Here is a 15,689-nt window from a genome sequence, read left to right on the forward strand (position 1 = left end):
GTGTTCTATTCAGCCAATGAAGAGCCTATTATAATTTTTATACGTTACCTCCTTTCGCCTTCATAATTTAAAAACACGAAAGCGTTCCTATAAACACGTTTCTGCGAGAATGGTGCATACTCTATAAGGATCACAGTCGCCCGCGGGACGTCGATCTTCTAAAAATCCTTTTTTATTAGATACAACACTTCTCTGAAGTCGTAGTGAAGCACCACGATCTGCTACCGCCCATCTACAACTATCATATGACGCCGTTTCGAATTGGCCAGTCAATCTCTTTTTATTTTCTTCTCCATCCATAAGGCCATAATTCTTAATTAATTTTGAATGCTGTTCACACAATAATTTGCATGTTTTTTCGATTTCTTCTAAACCACCGTCATTGCGCATTTTTTTTACACTAAAGTTATGATGGCAACCTATACCTGGTTGGTCTTTTCCCATCGGTTTTGGATGGTAACTGATTATAACGCCATATTGTTCGGCTATTCTATTTAATATATAACGACCCACCCAAAGATCGTCTGCAGCTTTAATTCCTAAGCTTGTTCCTACCTGATACTCCCATGACCCTTTCATTACTTCTGCATTGGAACCTACATATTCCAACCCAGCGTAGATACACGCTCTAGTGTGACACTCTACTATTTCTCGCCCAGCGACATGTTCGCCAATACCACAATATGAATAAAGTGATTTGGGCGTGGGATACCCTCTACATTTCGGCCAGCCAAGCGGCCACATATCTGAATCAAACATAGTGTACTCTTGCTCAATACCGAACCAAGGCTCTTCATCAGAAATCTTACTTAATACACTAGCACAATTTGCTCTATGATTCGTTGCTGTAGGGGTTCCATCACCATAATATGTTTCACATAATACTAAGACATGGGGACTTTTGCGAAATGGATCTCTATAAACAGCTGAGGGAATTAACATTGTATCGGAGTCTTGAGTCTTTGCTTGACCGGTAGAACTTCCATCGAATGACCATTTTGGTACCATTGCCAGGTTACAAGGAACTTTGTCCAATATACGATCTTTTGAACGCATTGTTATACCACTTCCATCAATCCATATATAGGTTGCTAATATCTTATCTTTAGGCATTGCTAAATTTATATAATGGTGGTAATAAGCATTAATAGGGGTTTTGACTTTTGAAAATCCAGAACTGAAATGTTCTTGACTAAGAGGTCGAAAACAATTTCTTCTGAAAATGGGAATCCTTAGCAACTTGCGCTCAATATTTAACAATTTTAGGAAAGACATATTAGTATCGAAAAAAACACAACTAATATATAAATGTAAAAAAATCTCGATGGTGGAATAAAAATCCAGTGAGCTACTTCACATATTATAGAAAAAAGAAACTGGAATAATAATAAAAAAATGCCATTCAAATGACTTTTTTTTATTATTTTTTTGGTAACATAATATCTTATATTCCATTGATTTAAAATAAAAATGGTAAATTGCGTTTTTCAAGTGTGTTTAAAACTGAAGTACCTATTTACTCCGTATCCTTATTTTTTTTTAGTTTTCGTTTATAATCTATGGTTGATTTTGTACCTTGGCCCAAGGTCTGCCCACGGTCTGCCCACACTTCTGTACTTGTCAAATGTCATTTGTCAAAGACACGAAAAACATTGCGAAAAACACGACACTGGACACAGGTGACAGCCAATGTATTTTTGTTTTGAACAATAATAAAGTAAAGTACAAACTGATTTTTGAATACCTCCCTAAATTTTATGTAATAATTGTAATTTAGATAACGATCATAAATGTTTATTTATAAATTATTTTCATCAATGTAACAAATTATGTGATGTGATTGATAATCTCACGAGTTCAACAGTTTTAATATATTTCCCAATTCTTCGTATTTTCTCTGCCTCAAAATATTTACATAAAGGGATTTTATATCTAATGGAAACGTAAGTTAAAGTAAACCTCTCAACTCAATATTATACAATTTTAATTGATAATTATGAATAAATACCTATAGTATAACTCGAATAATATATTTTAAGCTTGGACTGGACAAGTGATACAAAATTGCTTATATTTTACTCTATTGGAATTTGTTTTTAAATTTAAATTCTGGATATTTGTACACAATACAATATGAACACATGCACACAGAATTTGAGAGCTATAACATGTAACATAGATCATGTGTGTGGTAATTAAATTTAATGATCTCATTATTTTGTTAACATAATATAATTAACTTAAAAATAACAATGTATTTTAAAATACACAACTCAAAGAAATAAAATTTTATGAATTTGTCATCACATCACAATAATCCATACTAATATTATAAATGCGAAAGTAACTCTGTCTGTCTGTTACTCAATCACGCCTAAACTACTGAACCAATTTGCATGAAATTTGGTATGGAGATATTTTGATACCCAAGAAGGGACATAGGCTACCTTTGATTGTGAAATATGTACCACGGGCGAAGCCGGAGCGGATCATTAGTAGTAGCTAAAAGATAGAAAAATATACAAAAATGGCAGTAGACTAATATTAAGACAAGTTTCTTTTCATCAAATATCCATTATTTAATTTCAGCACAAAAGCTAACAGTGCATTTCTGTGCAATTATGAAGTGATGCAGATTTTACAGACATTGAAAGATAATACTCAAAAGAAACATAAAAGAGAAGGATCTTTAGCTACCGTTACATATGAGGTAAATTACTTATTTTTAATTTTTAACTAATTAACAACTTGTCAAGGGTATACAATTTTTTAACATTTTCTATTATTTAATTTGTGTTTTTATTCAATATCTTGATTCACTGTATAACTTAACTAGAATTATAATGGCTGTCGTCAGAGCTGCACATTTTTAATGAAATCTGTAAAAGATTTAGTGAGAGCCTTTTTCGACTAAATCTGAGCAATATGTTTATTAAACAATTTGGATAATCACTTTTCCTTATAAAAATTTAGAATGATAAATTTCAAATGTTTCAGTTGAACAACATGCATTTTAATACATAAACAACGTTCATTATATCTTAATAAAATATTACAAAGATCTTTATTTCCCTTTCAGACGGTTAGATATTTGCAAGATACAGAATGTAAAAATCAAACTGCGGATTCAGTTAGAAAATTCTTGGAAGCAATGAAACCCTTCAAGTTAACTAAATTGGAGAAATTAATGATGGTTAATACTCCACCGAGAACTGAGCTAGAAATACAATTAGTAAGTAACTCTTAAAAATTCGAAAGTGCTTCTAGAAGAAGTCTAATTGAATAAATGTTCGAGTTTGAGTATATATTTAGGACTACAATTGTACATAATTTTAACAATAATTACTAAACTGTAAGTTCTTCAACAATCTATAATATAAAAATGAATCCTAAAATGTGTTGGTAAGTGCATAACTTGAGAACGGCTGAACCGATTTCGTTAATTATTTTTTTATTATATTCCTTGAAGTACCAGGATGGTTCTTATGTAGAGAAAACGTAAATATGTACCACGGGCGAAGCCGGGGCGGACCGCTAGTATGCTATAACATTTAAGCCATGATCTACCATAGTTGTCTAGTGCAGGTTGGTATATGTTTTTCTACATTGCTGCGGATGATGTTCAGTAATCCATGTGCAGAGTGGAACCTACTATCATACATCACATAGCTTGAGCTGCACATCTTTCTCTCACAGCTTACTCAAACCGCTGCATACCTAAGCATTAGTGGAAATGGTCAAATAGTTTCAAGCATAGCTTTTCCTTTTTTGCAGCATAGCATAGCTGCTTAGCACAGCTCTGGTGGAAAAGCGCCCTCAGGCATGTTCCTGAGTTTTACCTGCAAAGTGGAACCATAATATAAATATAAATTGAAAAATCTATTTAATTTTTCATGCTCTTACCATCTTGAACCCATAATTTTATTATAAATTCAAAGAACCATTGCTCTGCAGTGACTAATAAAAATCCTGTTCAGATTATTTCCAACCTGAAATGATGCTTGCTTTTTTTATTAAGTGAAATAATACCTGAAAAACTAAAATAAAAATTTTATGTTTTAACATGCCCAACAATTCTCTGTGACAATATTTTTACTGGATAGGTTAGATCAACAATTCATTAACTCTAGTTTTATGTTTCTGTTCACAGATTGTACAAGAAAGTGAGGAGCGTTTGTCAGAAGATGATGTACAGAAGATTATTCAAATTGTAAATGAGTTCTTCCCACCAACCTCAAGCTAACATAAGCCACAATGTAATTTAAGATATAGTAAATAATATATTTTATGTAATAAACAGTTTAAAATATTATTACCAATTTTTATTGCGTTACCCATTGAAGGTTTTCTGTACTGAAATTTACAAATAATAAAATGTAAAAATAAAGTCGCTATTTCCGGCTTACATGCCGCAATATAAAATAATATTATGTCGATCTGATATATATTTTTTTCGGACAAGTAGGGCTGGTGAGGCTGAGTATTTGTTTGCTTCCACCGGAAATCGAACCCAGTAGTCATTGCTATTTCATTGGATTTGCGCTCATGCGTTAAATATTTTCTAATGAGGTCTCATGTGGCAAATATGAATGTCGTATTTGTGGTACAGTATGTACAGTGTACACTAAGAATAAATACTCAAGAGCTGTTATAAATGATAATCTTTATAAATTGCGTATCTATGAATTTAGAACCTCTTAAATTAGCAAGGTCAGATTGAGAAAGTTACATTTTTGCATTGTTTACCTACTTAAAATTGCAACGAAAATACTGCGCTATTCGTTGTAAACTGTGGTTGTAAATATTTAAAATTACCACGGTTTTGTGGTCATAGATAATTAAGAGGGAGGATGTGTGCACAGCTGTGTTAAAACGAATAGAGAATATCCTCTACGATCCTCCTCCAATTAGTACTGCCATCTTTAATCAAACACAATAAACCACTTGAATTTTTAAAAGAAGGACTACACGAGACTACAGATGTCGCTAGTAACCCTAAAATTAAGTCTGTTTTGAGTTTAAAATTAGTATTCAATTTAAAAAAAGCAATATATTTCAAAAATAAATAATAATAATTATATCTCAAGAACAAAGTGTTTTGAAATTTGAGTTTTAAATCTTGTAGGTAATGCAAGTTACTGAAAATAACAAAAGGAGTTTCAGCGCCATCTATTAAACTTATGTATAACTTAGATGTCATAAGTGACGTACGATAACTTTCGAACTTGAAACAACTGAATAGTGACATTCGCTCGCAACGGAATTTGAATGGTATCGGTCGCTAGGAGACGGGAGTCCGCGACTAGCTCTCTTGGCAGAAACGTGTATGGCGAAGTGCGATCGACTCGTCGATACGCAGCTGTCCTGCCGCGTTTATCAAATTTATAAAAGTTTTCTCGAAACGCGTGTGTAAATAAACAGTTTGTTTTATTTCGTTTTGAATATGAAGTGATACAAATGTTTGTTTAAACGTGCCGATTTAAGTGAAGCTGAAGCATTCGTAACAGTAACTGCTTCTCGCAATGACATGGGAGAGCATTCAGTTACCTTTTGAGAAACCAGAGGCATTTAAAATGTTTCTTATGGCCTAATTGATGTCTTTGTAACGTATAAGTGATACTTTGGTAATAAGGACTAAATAGTGTGTTCTTTTGGTGACATTAGCGATTGTTTGTTTCGGTTCGTCAGTCGTCTACACGTTCAAAATGAGTGTTTTGAGTGGAATATGTAAGGCTGATATAAAAACGGCGAGTGATGGACTATTGGAGCTGGCCGAGGAGAAGCTGCGAAGCATCATGCGCTCGGATCCCATCACAGACACCTACCACGTCGAACAAACCCCATTCGCAAGGTCAGTGAAATGTTTAGTAATCACGTGTTGATCCTAACCGTCTTATCGCTGCCTACAAGGTAACTTGTTAGTGTCGTCACCGGTATGATAAAAAAATAATTTTTATTATAGAATCTCGGTTACAAGGCTCTTCGTTTGACACGTCGTAGTTTGGGTTTTAGGGTGATATTTCGAAAAAATGGAGTAGGTATAGCGTTTCAGGAGTAGGATAGTTAATGTCAAATAAAAATTAAGGTACCAACCACCTCTCTTTAAACCTATTTTTTTACCTATTATTTGATAAAAAAAAACTTTAATTACAATCTACAGGGAATTAGGTAGGTATTGTATTTTTTGTTTTACCTACATTACCTATTTACTAAAAACTTAATTGTATAAAATATTGTAAGACAAAGAAAACATTGTTCTAAGCGCTTAATTAACTCCTTGACAATTTTTCCACAGTAATACAATAAAGTACCAATAATTCATTTTAAAATAATAATATTACAATCAGTTTCTAGAGATAATAGTTCTGATAAATAACAATTGTGAAGTAATTCATGGCTAATATTGATAATGTAACATGTGTTACAATATATTCGAGTTTGAATGTGTGCATGACGCATCTACAATAGCACACAAACTCATTTGTATGTGTAGTATGAATATTGGTTATATTAATCTCAATAAGGCAGTGAAATGACTAAGATAGAACTCTATACTTCAGATAAAAGTGACTGATGAGAGCCGAGTACCTTGATAATTATTATAGATAAGACACATTTTTGCTGCAAATAGGTATCATTATAAAATATAACATGCGTGGATTGATTGACATTACATGTTAAATTATTGTTCTACAAACATTTTGTAAATGCCTAGTATGGTATCGATTTTATTTAGTTTAGTTAAAAAACTAAATAAAATCGATATCATACTAGGCATTTACAAAATTAGATAAGATACAAAGTTAAGATTTTATTAAGTTTTACCACAATTAATCTAAGTACTTAATTTTTTAGCTAAATTATTTTTGCTTTACTATAAAATATACAAACTTATTTTAGTACATGTATTTATGTAAGTAGCAATTAATGTAATATTAAGAGAAACACATAGCTATATGTTAATCACAAATAATGAGAAACATACATACCTACCTACACTTGGATATCCTTATTAATGTTATTATGATTTGTACCAGTATATAATTATTTTTCTTCCAATAAAGAAATAAAGAATGACTTGTATAGCCTGGATATATAGGTACTCAGTTTTATAATTTACTCAGGATAAAAATGTCTGGAGGAGTACTATAATTTTCCCTTTAAAACTTTTCCACTACACATAGATTACTTGTGCGTCGATGTTAAATAACAAAAATCAAAATACCTACAATAATAAATAATAATTAAAAAATAAAAAATAACAATGGCGGGAAAGTATATTAAAAGTGACGATGCACGATACAAAATGTCAAGTTAGTGACAGCCGCGTAGGTCAGTGTTGCCATTGAAAATTATAAACGTTGTTTAATAAAATTACGTTAATAAATAGGCTGTTTTGATGCGCCGCATTTTTATTTTAAATATTAAACAAGTGATAACTGCGTTAAAAACAACCGACTTACTTGCACTTGCAACATTGACAAATACAGACAAAAATGCTCATAAAATAAAAACTACTGGGCCTATCCAAATAAATTTTTTATGGGACCAATTCGACACCATCCCGCATCAAAAAAAGAATCGAATCGGTTCAGAAACCTCGGAGTAATCGGTGTACATACATAGAAAAAAAAAACATACCGGCCGAATTGATAACCTCCTCCTTTTTTTTGAAGTCGGTTAAAAATTAAATTAATTAAATGTGTCGTCCTAAACATATTTTTATTTTTGCTGCCTGAGTTTGTTAACTAGTTAGATGTCTGTTAACAAGTGAATACACGTTTTAATTAAAAAAAAAAAAGTGACTAGCCAATATCGCATACAGACGAAAGTGCATACAACATTCAGCTATAGCTGTGGAACGTGGCGCACGGACAAGCCCGACAACTTTTCCCCTCGTTGCAGCCTGTGCGGTTACTCGACGCAGGCATACATTAACCCCGACAATTTTACCTTCGATTATAATTATTAATTTTTCGTACATTATTAACATGTTTACAAGTATATAAGACGATAAATACGTTTTAAAATCTAGTACAGTTTACCTACCTAAGAATCTCCGTAGTAATAGTTAGGTATTTAAAAATCGTATTTAGAAGGTGAATTAGTTTTCTCAACTTAATTCATGCCTTGTTTATTCAATTTTGTATCTTTTAATGGAAACAACAATTAACCAGTCTCAAATGATAAATGATTTCGAAAGTAAACGTCGTTTTAGCATAAATTGATTCCATTATCATAAATTAGTTTCAAACCATTAAGTTGGGTTATTTTTCAAAGCACTGTGATTATTTAAAACTAGCTTCCGCCCGCGACTCCGTCCGCGCGGAAAATAAAGATTTTTTTTTTCTACGTATTTTTCTGGGATAAAAAGTATCCTATTTTATGCCCAGGATAATACAGTATAATTAATTATACGAAGTTTCATCGAAATCGAATCGTTAGTTTTCACGTGATGCCTGAACATACAGACAGACAGACAAAAATTTTTTTAATTACATAGGTATTTGGGTTTGGTATCGATCCAGTAACACCTGCTATTTATTTTTTCAATATTTTCAATGTACAGAATTGACCCTTCTACAGATTTATTATATATGTATAGATTTCTGTATAATGTATTATATTATAATATTATGTATACTTAGATGAAAGTGAAAATGTTCAAGTGATAAATCGAGAAATGAAGTTGTTATTCGATCGAATAATCGATTGTAAATCTATCCAACACGAAACAATGATGCACTGTTCCTATTCTAATACCGATTTCTAACGCTTACAAACCTGCGGGCAAGTTCATAGGTAAAATATATATCGCGTATTAAATTTATCAGCGTATGTTTTATTGCATAGATGACCAGTACGTAGTTACTTGTTTTATTAAATAAAAACTAAATTTTTGATGTTACATACATTTGCAATTACATATTCCTTATTAATTCGCGTCGACCTCCTAGTTTTCATAACCTTAACCGCCTAACCTAGTAGGTAGTTAACCCTTTTGCTTTCAAAGGTCCGATATTATGTAATTTAACTTATGCAATAATTATCATAACCATAAAATCATAACTATGAACATAATTTGATATACTAGAGACATGAGAACATTACTTTTAATTGTGAGTACATAGAAACTGGAATGTTCTAGACTTTCGAACTTCTGCATTTTACTACATTGATACCGTATCTCGAAGTAGGTGAGATAAATTTTGTGAAACAATAGTTGACAACTACACTGAAATAACTGTATTATGTTAACGGTTATGTAACTGTTATTTTTAATAAATAAAACAAATGTTTTCAGGTATGCAATGAATACTTTACAAGTGTGTAGATTGTCCTAGGATTATATTATCTGTGGTGATGATAACGCGAGTAGATAGGAACTTTAGCATACACATTACACATACATGTATAGTAACTTGTCGTCGATCAACGCACCATGTTTTGTTTCTTCGACCTTTAGATATCTTTATATATGTATGCCAATCGTGACTCATTGCATTTTATTTGCGATACCTGCTTTAATATCATATATTATGTACTTGATACGTTTGAAGCATTTTAAATTGTTTGCTGTAACTATGAGAAAAGTTAGACCATAAATAATAGTTTTTTTTTTCTATTGTAACAAAGCCCGTGCCACTCTATAATCGTTTAGGTAAGTAATACATACAGAGAATAAATATTACAAAAAAGTATGTATCATGTATTTTTTTTAATTTTTATGACGGGTGAAGATTGTTCTTTTTTTTTAAAATTCGATTTAAAAGGTTTCATTGGAATCGTGCGAAATGCGAAACTTTATCGCGGGATAAAATCTCCACTGGAATGCTGTTTAGATAATAAATTCCGATGTGACCCCGTTCAGAACGGGGTCGAAGCAATGCTACGAAACAATTAACCCGTTTTAGGATATTGTTTGTGGGTTATCAAAATTAGGGTAACAGTAACAAGGGTTAGAACTTTGAATTCGAGTATTGGTGTACTGTTTCGTTCATTTTTATGTTTAGGTTTCATATTTTAAGCAATTGAATGTTGAGGAAGGAAAACTGCTATTTTGATAAGTCACGTCCCAACATTAATATGACTGATTTTTATTATTGACATAATATTTTCAAGTGTCTATAATTATCGAAACTGATTTAATTCGAATCGCTATTGTGAAATAATTAGATTATCTTAATGATGAATGATGGACAAGAAAGCAGTAAATATATTTTAAATGTTAGGCATATAAAAAATATAATTTTCTTCGTACCTAGTCTTCGTAGGATGAAAAATTACAAGAAATTAACACTAGCAATAACATTGTGTAAGCATATGCAATTTTTCCACTGTTTTCATAGTCATTTACCATCGAGGAAGGTCACTGACACATTGTTTGTAGAACGTAAAGGATATCTAATTGGGTGACTCTGTTATTGGTGAGCATATATGTGTAATCTCATAAAGCCGATGTTTGAATTATTCCACAGTATTACATTAGTGTTATAATTCCTGTAATATTCATCAGCGACTATTAAATATCTTGTTCGGAATACATGCATGCAACTTTTTTAGCGTGCGATATTGTGACTAGTGAGTGACATTATAATTATATTTCATACTTAACGTAATTATCAGTAAATGAAGCGAAAATTGCATAGCCTTAAACCGTAAATGTAAACATTACGAAATTGCAGGAAGCTGCTCGCTTGTCCGAACGACAAAAAGCTATTAAGAAGTATGATTTTTGTGTCAAGTTCATAATTGTCTCATACGGCGAAGTATTTACCACGGAACTTTAATAAGTCATTGTTCTTGGTGTTTTGTGCCGTTTATTATCTGCCTACATTTTATCTCTTGCGGTATTTCGATTAGATAAGTAACTAATTTACGTTCTTTGTTCAATCAACATATTTTAAATTTTAATAGCATGTACGCTATTTTCTTTGATAATGGTACATTTTTAATAAAATTTATGACAATTATTTTCTATTCCAAAAGTAATTACTATATGACTACGTAGCATAGCAATATCATCAAATTAATTATCCGTGCGCTGTGAATCTAATGAGGTTTACGATTATAAATCTGCGTTGTTCACGGCACGGCTAATTATCTTTTTCTCTGAGATTAATCATGTAAGAATTTTACACACACGAGTCGATTTAACGCCAAGTCATAGAGAACGGAGCTGCGGGCGGTCGCACGTAAATAAAATAAAATTGAATCGAAAACATCTATATCGCATTGGCGCTATTTACGGCCCGATCCGATAATCGGATGCCGGGCCCCGGGGGCGGTAGTTTAAGTGAAATCCATTTCAATGTTACATTTTACGCTATCGAAAGGGATCGTTTATTGGTAGTTTGCGTCGCCCCGGGCCTTCCATTCGGGAGCAGATTTTGTGCACAGAATGTGTTATCGGCGGCTTTCTACAGCTGGTCGTAACTCGTCAGGTTTCACTTTCGTGCGGTGACGGACCGCCCGTACCTCCGACCTGTTTGCCCCGTCACTCCCCTTTACACCCCACCGCCAATATTGCTTTTTAATGTCTGGTATTGCCAGGTGATTCATGTACCGTTCCATAAATGTACAACGATGTTTTGTTTGTTTATAGGAAAGCTCAGTGGAACTATTAAAACTGTGATGTTATCGATCCACTTTTTTCTCAGAATGAGCGTGTTGGTGTTATGTTATAGCTGAGTTGAGCTGTAATAGCATGAATAATAATCAATCGTCGTGTTGTGTATGTTGCTAAACGGATCTTATCTTTGTAGGAAATTTAGTCATAGGGTTTGATCGTATTTACATGGTAATAGCGATGGAGTTAATTTGAATTCGACACGCGCCCCGAATAGCCGGGTCAAATTCCTCGTCGACTATCCGCGCTAATATCTTATTCGTGTCATTAGCGAAATGCCAACGGTTTGGCAGGCGCGGCGCCAACCCCGACGTTCCTTGCGGCCGATGCACCGCTTTGGCTCGCACCAACTAAATTCGGGACCGTTGCATCACGCATCACTTTCAGTTTCGTTTGTCACCCGGCTATTTTAGATGGAGTCGATTATTAGAACGCCGTTTTTAGCTGCATCTATTCGGTCCACAACACTATGACTAACTGCTATGGCACGAGGAAACTTCCACGTCAGTTTAGGTACCGTATCCGACTGGTTATTTCCTATTTTATTGGACGACGGCTAAAAGAGGGCACAATAAGGCTAGCCGAGTTTCAAAGTCAGCGCAAGTATGTATCGGTTCTCGTGCCGCAGTTATCTTGACTTTGCGGAAAGAAACCCGATCTGTATGGAGCGGTGTGAGCGAGGTCGCCGCGTCCGTTCGCGCCGGCTATCGTCACCAAGTTATCTGTCCTAGCGAAGAAGAACTTTTTATTACCTCTCTAATTAGAGGCCGCTATTTCGTTCCCGCATTCATTATTTTCTCCAATTTCCTGTATTAGCCGTAGATCAAAATAGCTCTGCCCCAGAAAGTTGTCGTTAACTCAACCGTCACGCTTCAAATACATCCTGGAATGAACGAGAGTACGCCCCGCTGTTCAAGGTTGACCGGTGCGCAAATGTTCACCTGCACTAGAACGCGTCTAGCTTGTGCAACCGATAGGTACGTGGGTGATCTGCCGAATGGGGACAGCCGTTCATCTCAATCGGAATGCAGGCCTCTGGTATTGTTAGCAAACAGAATGTAACAATCGGACCAATGTCAAGCCGACTCCGTGCCGACTTTTGATTACGTGTATGATAATTTGATAGACGCCGGCACAGCATGACATTCGTGTCGCGTAGGCGACTAGATTTTCCGTCTCGGGTTGGGCTACTCACGTACTATATGTAGTTACAGCGCGTAGCGAAAGTCTAGTCGACCTTCGGCGCCTAGATATAGGCGGTAATAAATACTTCGGGACTTGAAACACCTGATTACGGCTAGAATAAAAGACCGCATTAAGATCAAGATGGTTATGTCAGCGTTGGCTACGAATAAATGTGTCATTGAGAAGACTCAAGCGCCGATCACACGTTTCCGATTACATTCTTGGCAGATATCGACGTGTCACTTATTTATGATCCTTGTTATCTGGGCATCTGAATTGTAAATCGTCTGCAGCCGATTGTGATCGGTGGAATTTCTAAGGATTTAGAGGCTTAAAAGTAAGAAACATTTTATGTGATACTATCGGCACGCCGTGTAGTGCTTGTTCATATTTCTAAAGTAACTTATAGGTATTCTAAAAGTGTAGGAACAACATTGCTAAGCGGTCGTTATTTACTACTTAAATCGTATCTCATTTTTTTGTTTTATCGATATTTAAACAATATTTCTTTAGATATTATTTTTAAATGCGTTTTATTTTCGTATAATTGGATAAGGATACGATTGACCCAGAATATAAACGTCGTGTCGAATCCAACGTGATTCACAGTGTTATGAAAATATCAAACGTGATGTAATACTGACCCGGGCTCTCCCGAATTCGGAGAAATACATCCGTGTCCTTAAAACGTAACCCGTTTTCGTGTTGTATTATGAAATTCTTGACTAATTTGTATTGTGACATTGAGCTTTGAAGGTTTACGTGCAGATTAAACTTAATTGTTTGAACGCTTACATCATATTTTTGAATAAAATAATATGCATATATATGTAATATCAAATAAAAATTGTATTTACGTAAACATAAACATATCCATGGACTCATTGGTTTCATTGAACTTAGGTAAACAAGCAGTTTAGTTCATCGCAATATTATAGATGCACTCGGTGGAATGACTAAGGTTTATGTTTAGCACCTTTATCACAGCTGCGTTATCTCACATTGCAAATTTAACTCGGGCATTGTGTGACGGCCGGTCTGCGAGGTAATATTGACGTCTCGATTTCATTGTTTGCCCACTTGATGGATGCGGTTCGCCGTCTAGATTGTTTACACTCCCTTCCCTAACCTTGGGGCGAGTTCAGTGACACGGCAACAAATAGAAACGTCTCTAATTGTATACATCCGCCGCAACCAGGACCTAGGACATCGTGGCGACTGGCAACGCATCCTCCGTGTTTACATTACGTCCCGTTTATAGACTCTGCATGTGAACACCCTCTGATTCGGAACAGAAATAGCCATTGGAAACGTCGTAACGATTTTATCCCTCCCCTAATTTTATACTAATACGAATGTCGACGGTGATGGATCTTATGGCCGTTACGCATTGGCCGTAAACGGCTGCGTATTCTAGCATTCCACAAGGATTTATCGCGCTCCGTCCGTTGCTGCGTAAATATAATTAGAGGGGCCATTTATCAGACCGGCGGAAGGGCGTTCGCTATTACTGCTGTAAATCTCACGTGGCTTGAGACGGCTCAATCTGGTAAGAAATGTAATGTCATAGCTCTGCATTGGCAAGATCGCATGCGTCTTTGGTACACGCTACACGGTCAGCCAGGATTATAGCTTCACTGAATGTTTCGAGATAGACTATGGGTAGCTGTGGATTAGACTAATATATTGCTACTTTAAATCACTGTTTGATATCGGAATTTTGTACAATATTATTTCAAGCAAATTGTTAATTAAGCTTCAAAATATGCATGGTTTTGATGTGGTCTGTCAAAACATAGTAAATCTCATGATAAATCAATAAATGATAATCCTGATTGAACATAAGTAACGATTTCAATGGGTTTATCTAACTTTTATTGCTCACTGAGTGATCAAAACATTTAAAATTGCATCTAAAAGCGTTTGTTTGTTTCAGACGGGCGAACGTTCTCGATTAATCTTTAACGCAATCAAAATATATCATTGTCTACATTCCGCTTAGAGATCGCAATAATAATGAACAACGTCCTTTAATAGACCTAACATTGTTTTTAGTGTCGTAATACAATCCACTCGAACACAATACTTATTTTTCATGACGTCAAGTATCGAATACAGCTTGCAAATTGTTGACGTATTTATATTTTATATGCATTTTGCTGTAGAAATGATGACTATCAAGGCCTAGGCGAATAAATATGTCTAATTCGCATTTATATATCCATTCATTAATTTTATTATACCTTTAAGTTAGAGGCTTAAATAAATCGATGCAAAGACGCCTGTTTTCAGCTAGCCATGCATGATTAACAATGTGAATTCATGTCTATAGGTGGGGTGGTCACTAGTACCGACAGGGCATTAGCATAAACCGTGCAATGCAGCACCGCCCCCCAATGTTCGACTCTTGCTGCCTCTAGCTGGATAAGAAGAATTTAAATTGCAGGCTAACCTGTGACTAACATGAATTTATTATAAGGAAAAGCTTACCTGCATTTCGGGATGTAAGTATTGTACCCGTACCCGTGTAGTGGAGATATTGAAAACTTAGTTGCCATAATGCACAATACCATGCGAATGCATTCATGAATATTTAACAGCGTTCGGCAGAACCATGACCTTTATTTTGGCCTCTCTTAGCAGCCATTGTTTCGTGACATTACCGGCTTTATAGAATATCTAAGTTTCTGCCGTACTCTACCATTGTCCGTCGTCTTTGTCCTGTCTAATATTTCGATATTGTTCACAGCAAAAAATATTCAATATCTGAGGTGACGCAATCGACAACAGATCTCCAGATGCTGACTCATTGTCGCCTCGACTCAGTGAAGCTAGATTCATTAATTATTGATTTCATTAACCTTTTTCTCATGAG

General features: G+C 34.6%; 3 protein-coding genes across 4 annotated transcripts in view; 2 read left to right on the forward strand and 1 right to left on the reverse strand.

The window, feature by feature from the left end:
- Positions 1-70: 70 nt before the first annotated feature.
- On the reverse strand, positions 71-1,275 carry LOC123691406 (glutamine synthetase 1, mitochondrial-like). Its single transcript, XM_045635782.1, has one exon. It carries the CDS (start codon positions 1,273-1,275, stop codon positions 88-90), a length of 1,188 nt encoding a protein of 395 aa, XP_045491738.1. The 3' UTR covers positions 71-87.
- Positions 1,276-1,660: 385 nt separating this feature from the next.
- Positions 1,661-4,312, forward strand: LOC123691407 (DNA-directed RNA polymerase III subunit RPC9-like). 2 transcript variants are annotated; one of them, XM_045635784.1, is made up of 4 exons: positions 1,661-1,679; positions 2,590-2,710; positions 3,080-3,232; positions 4,151-4,312. In XM_045635784.1, the coding sequence occupies exons 2-4, from the start codon at positions 2,630-2,632 to the stop codon at positions 4,241-4,243; spliced, it is 327 nt and encodes a 108-aa protein (XP_045491740.1). In that variant the 5' UTR covers positions 1,661-1,679; positions 2,590-2,629; the 3' UTR covers positions 4,244-4,312. The 2 variants fall into 2 exon arrangements, with proteins under 2 accessions (XP_045491740.1, XP_045491739.1); XM_045635783.1 differs by lacking the exon at positions 1,661-1,679 and adding an exon at positions 1,686-1,943.
- Positions 4,313-5,277: 965 nt separating this feature from the next.
- The window catches only part of LOC123691521 (serine/threonine-protein kinase 17A), a 171,353-nt gene continuing 160,941 nt past the window's right edge, over positions 5,278-15,689 (forward strand). Inside the window, exon 1 of the mRNA XM_045635991.1 lies at positions 5,278-5,851. Coding sequence (XP_045491947.1) covers positions 5,706-5,851 — 146 coding nt within the window. The 5' untranslated portion in view covers positions 5,278-5,705. The remainder of the gene's footprint in view (positions 5,852-15,689) is intronic.

Source organism: Colias croceus, chromosome 4, assembly GCF_905220415.1.
Source record: "Colias croceus chromosome 4, ilColCroc2.1".
Lineage (NCBI taxonomy): Eukaryota > Metazoa > Arthropoda > Insecta > Lepidoptera > Pieridae > Colias > Colias croceus.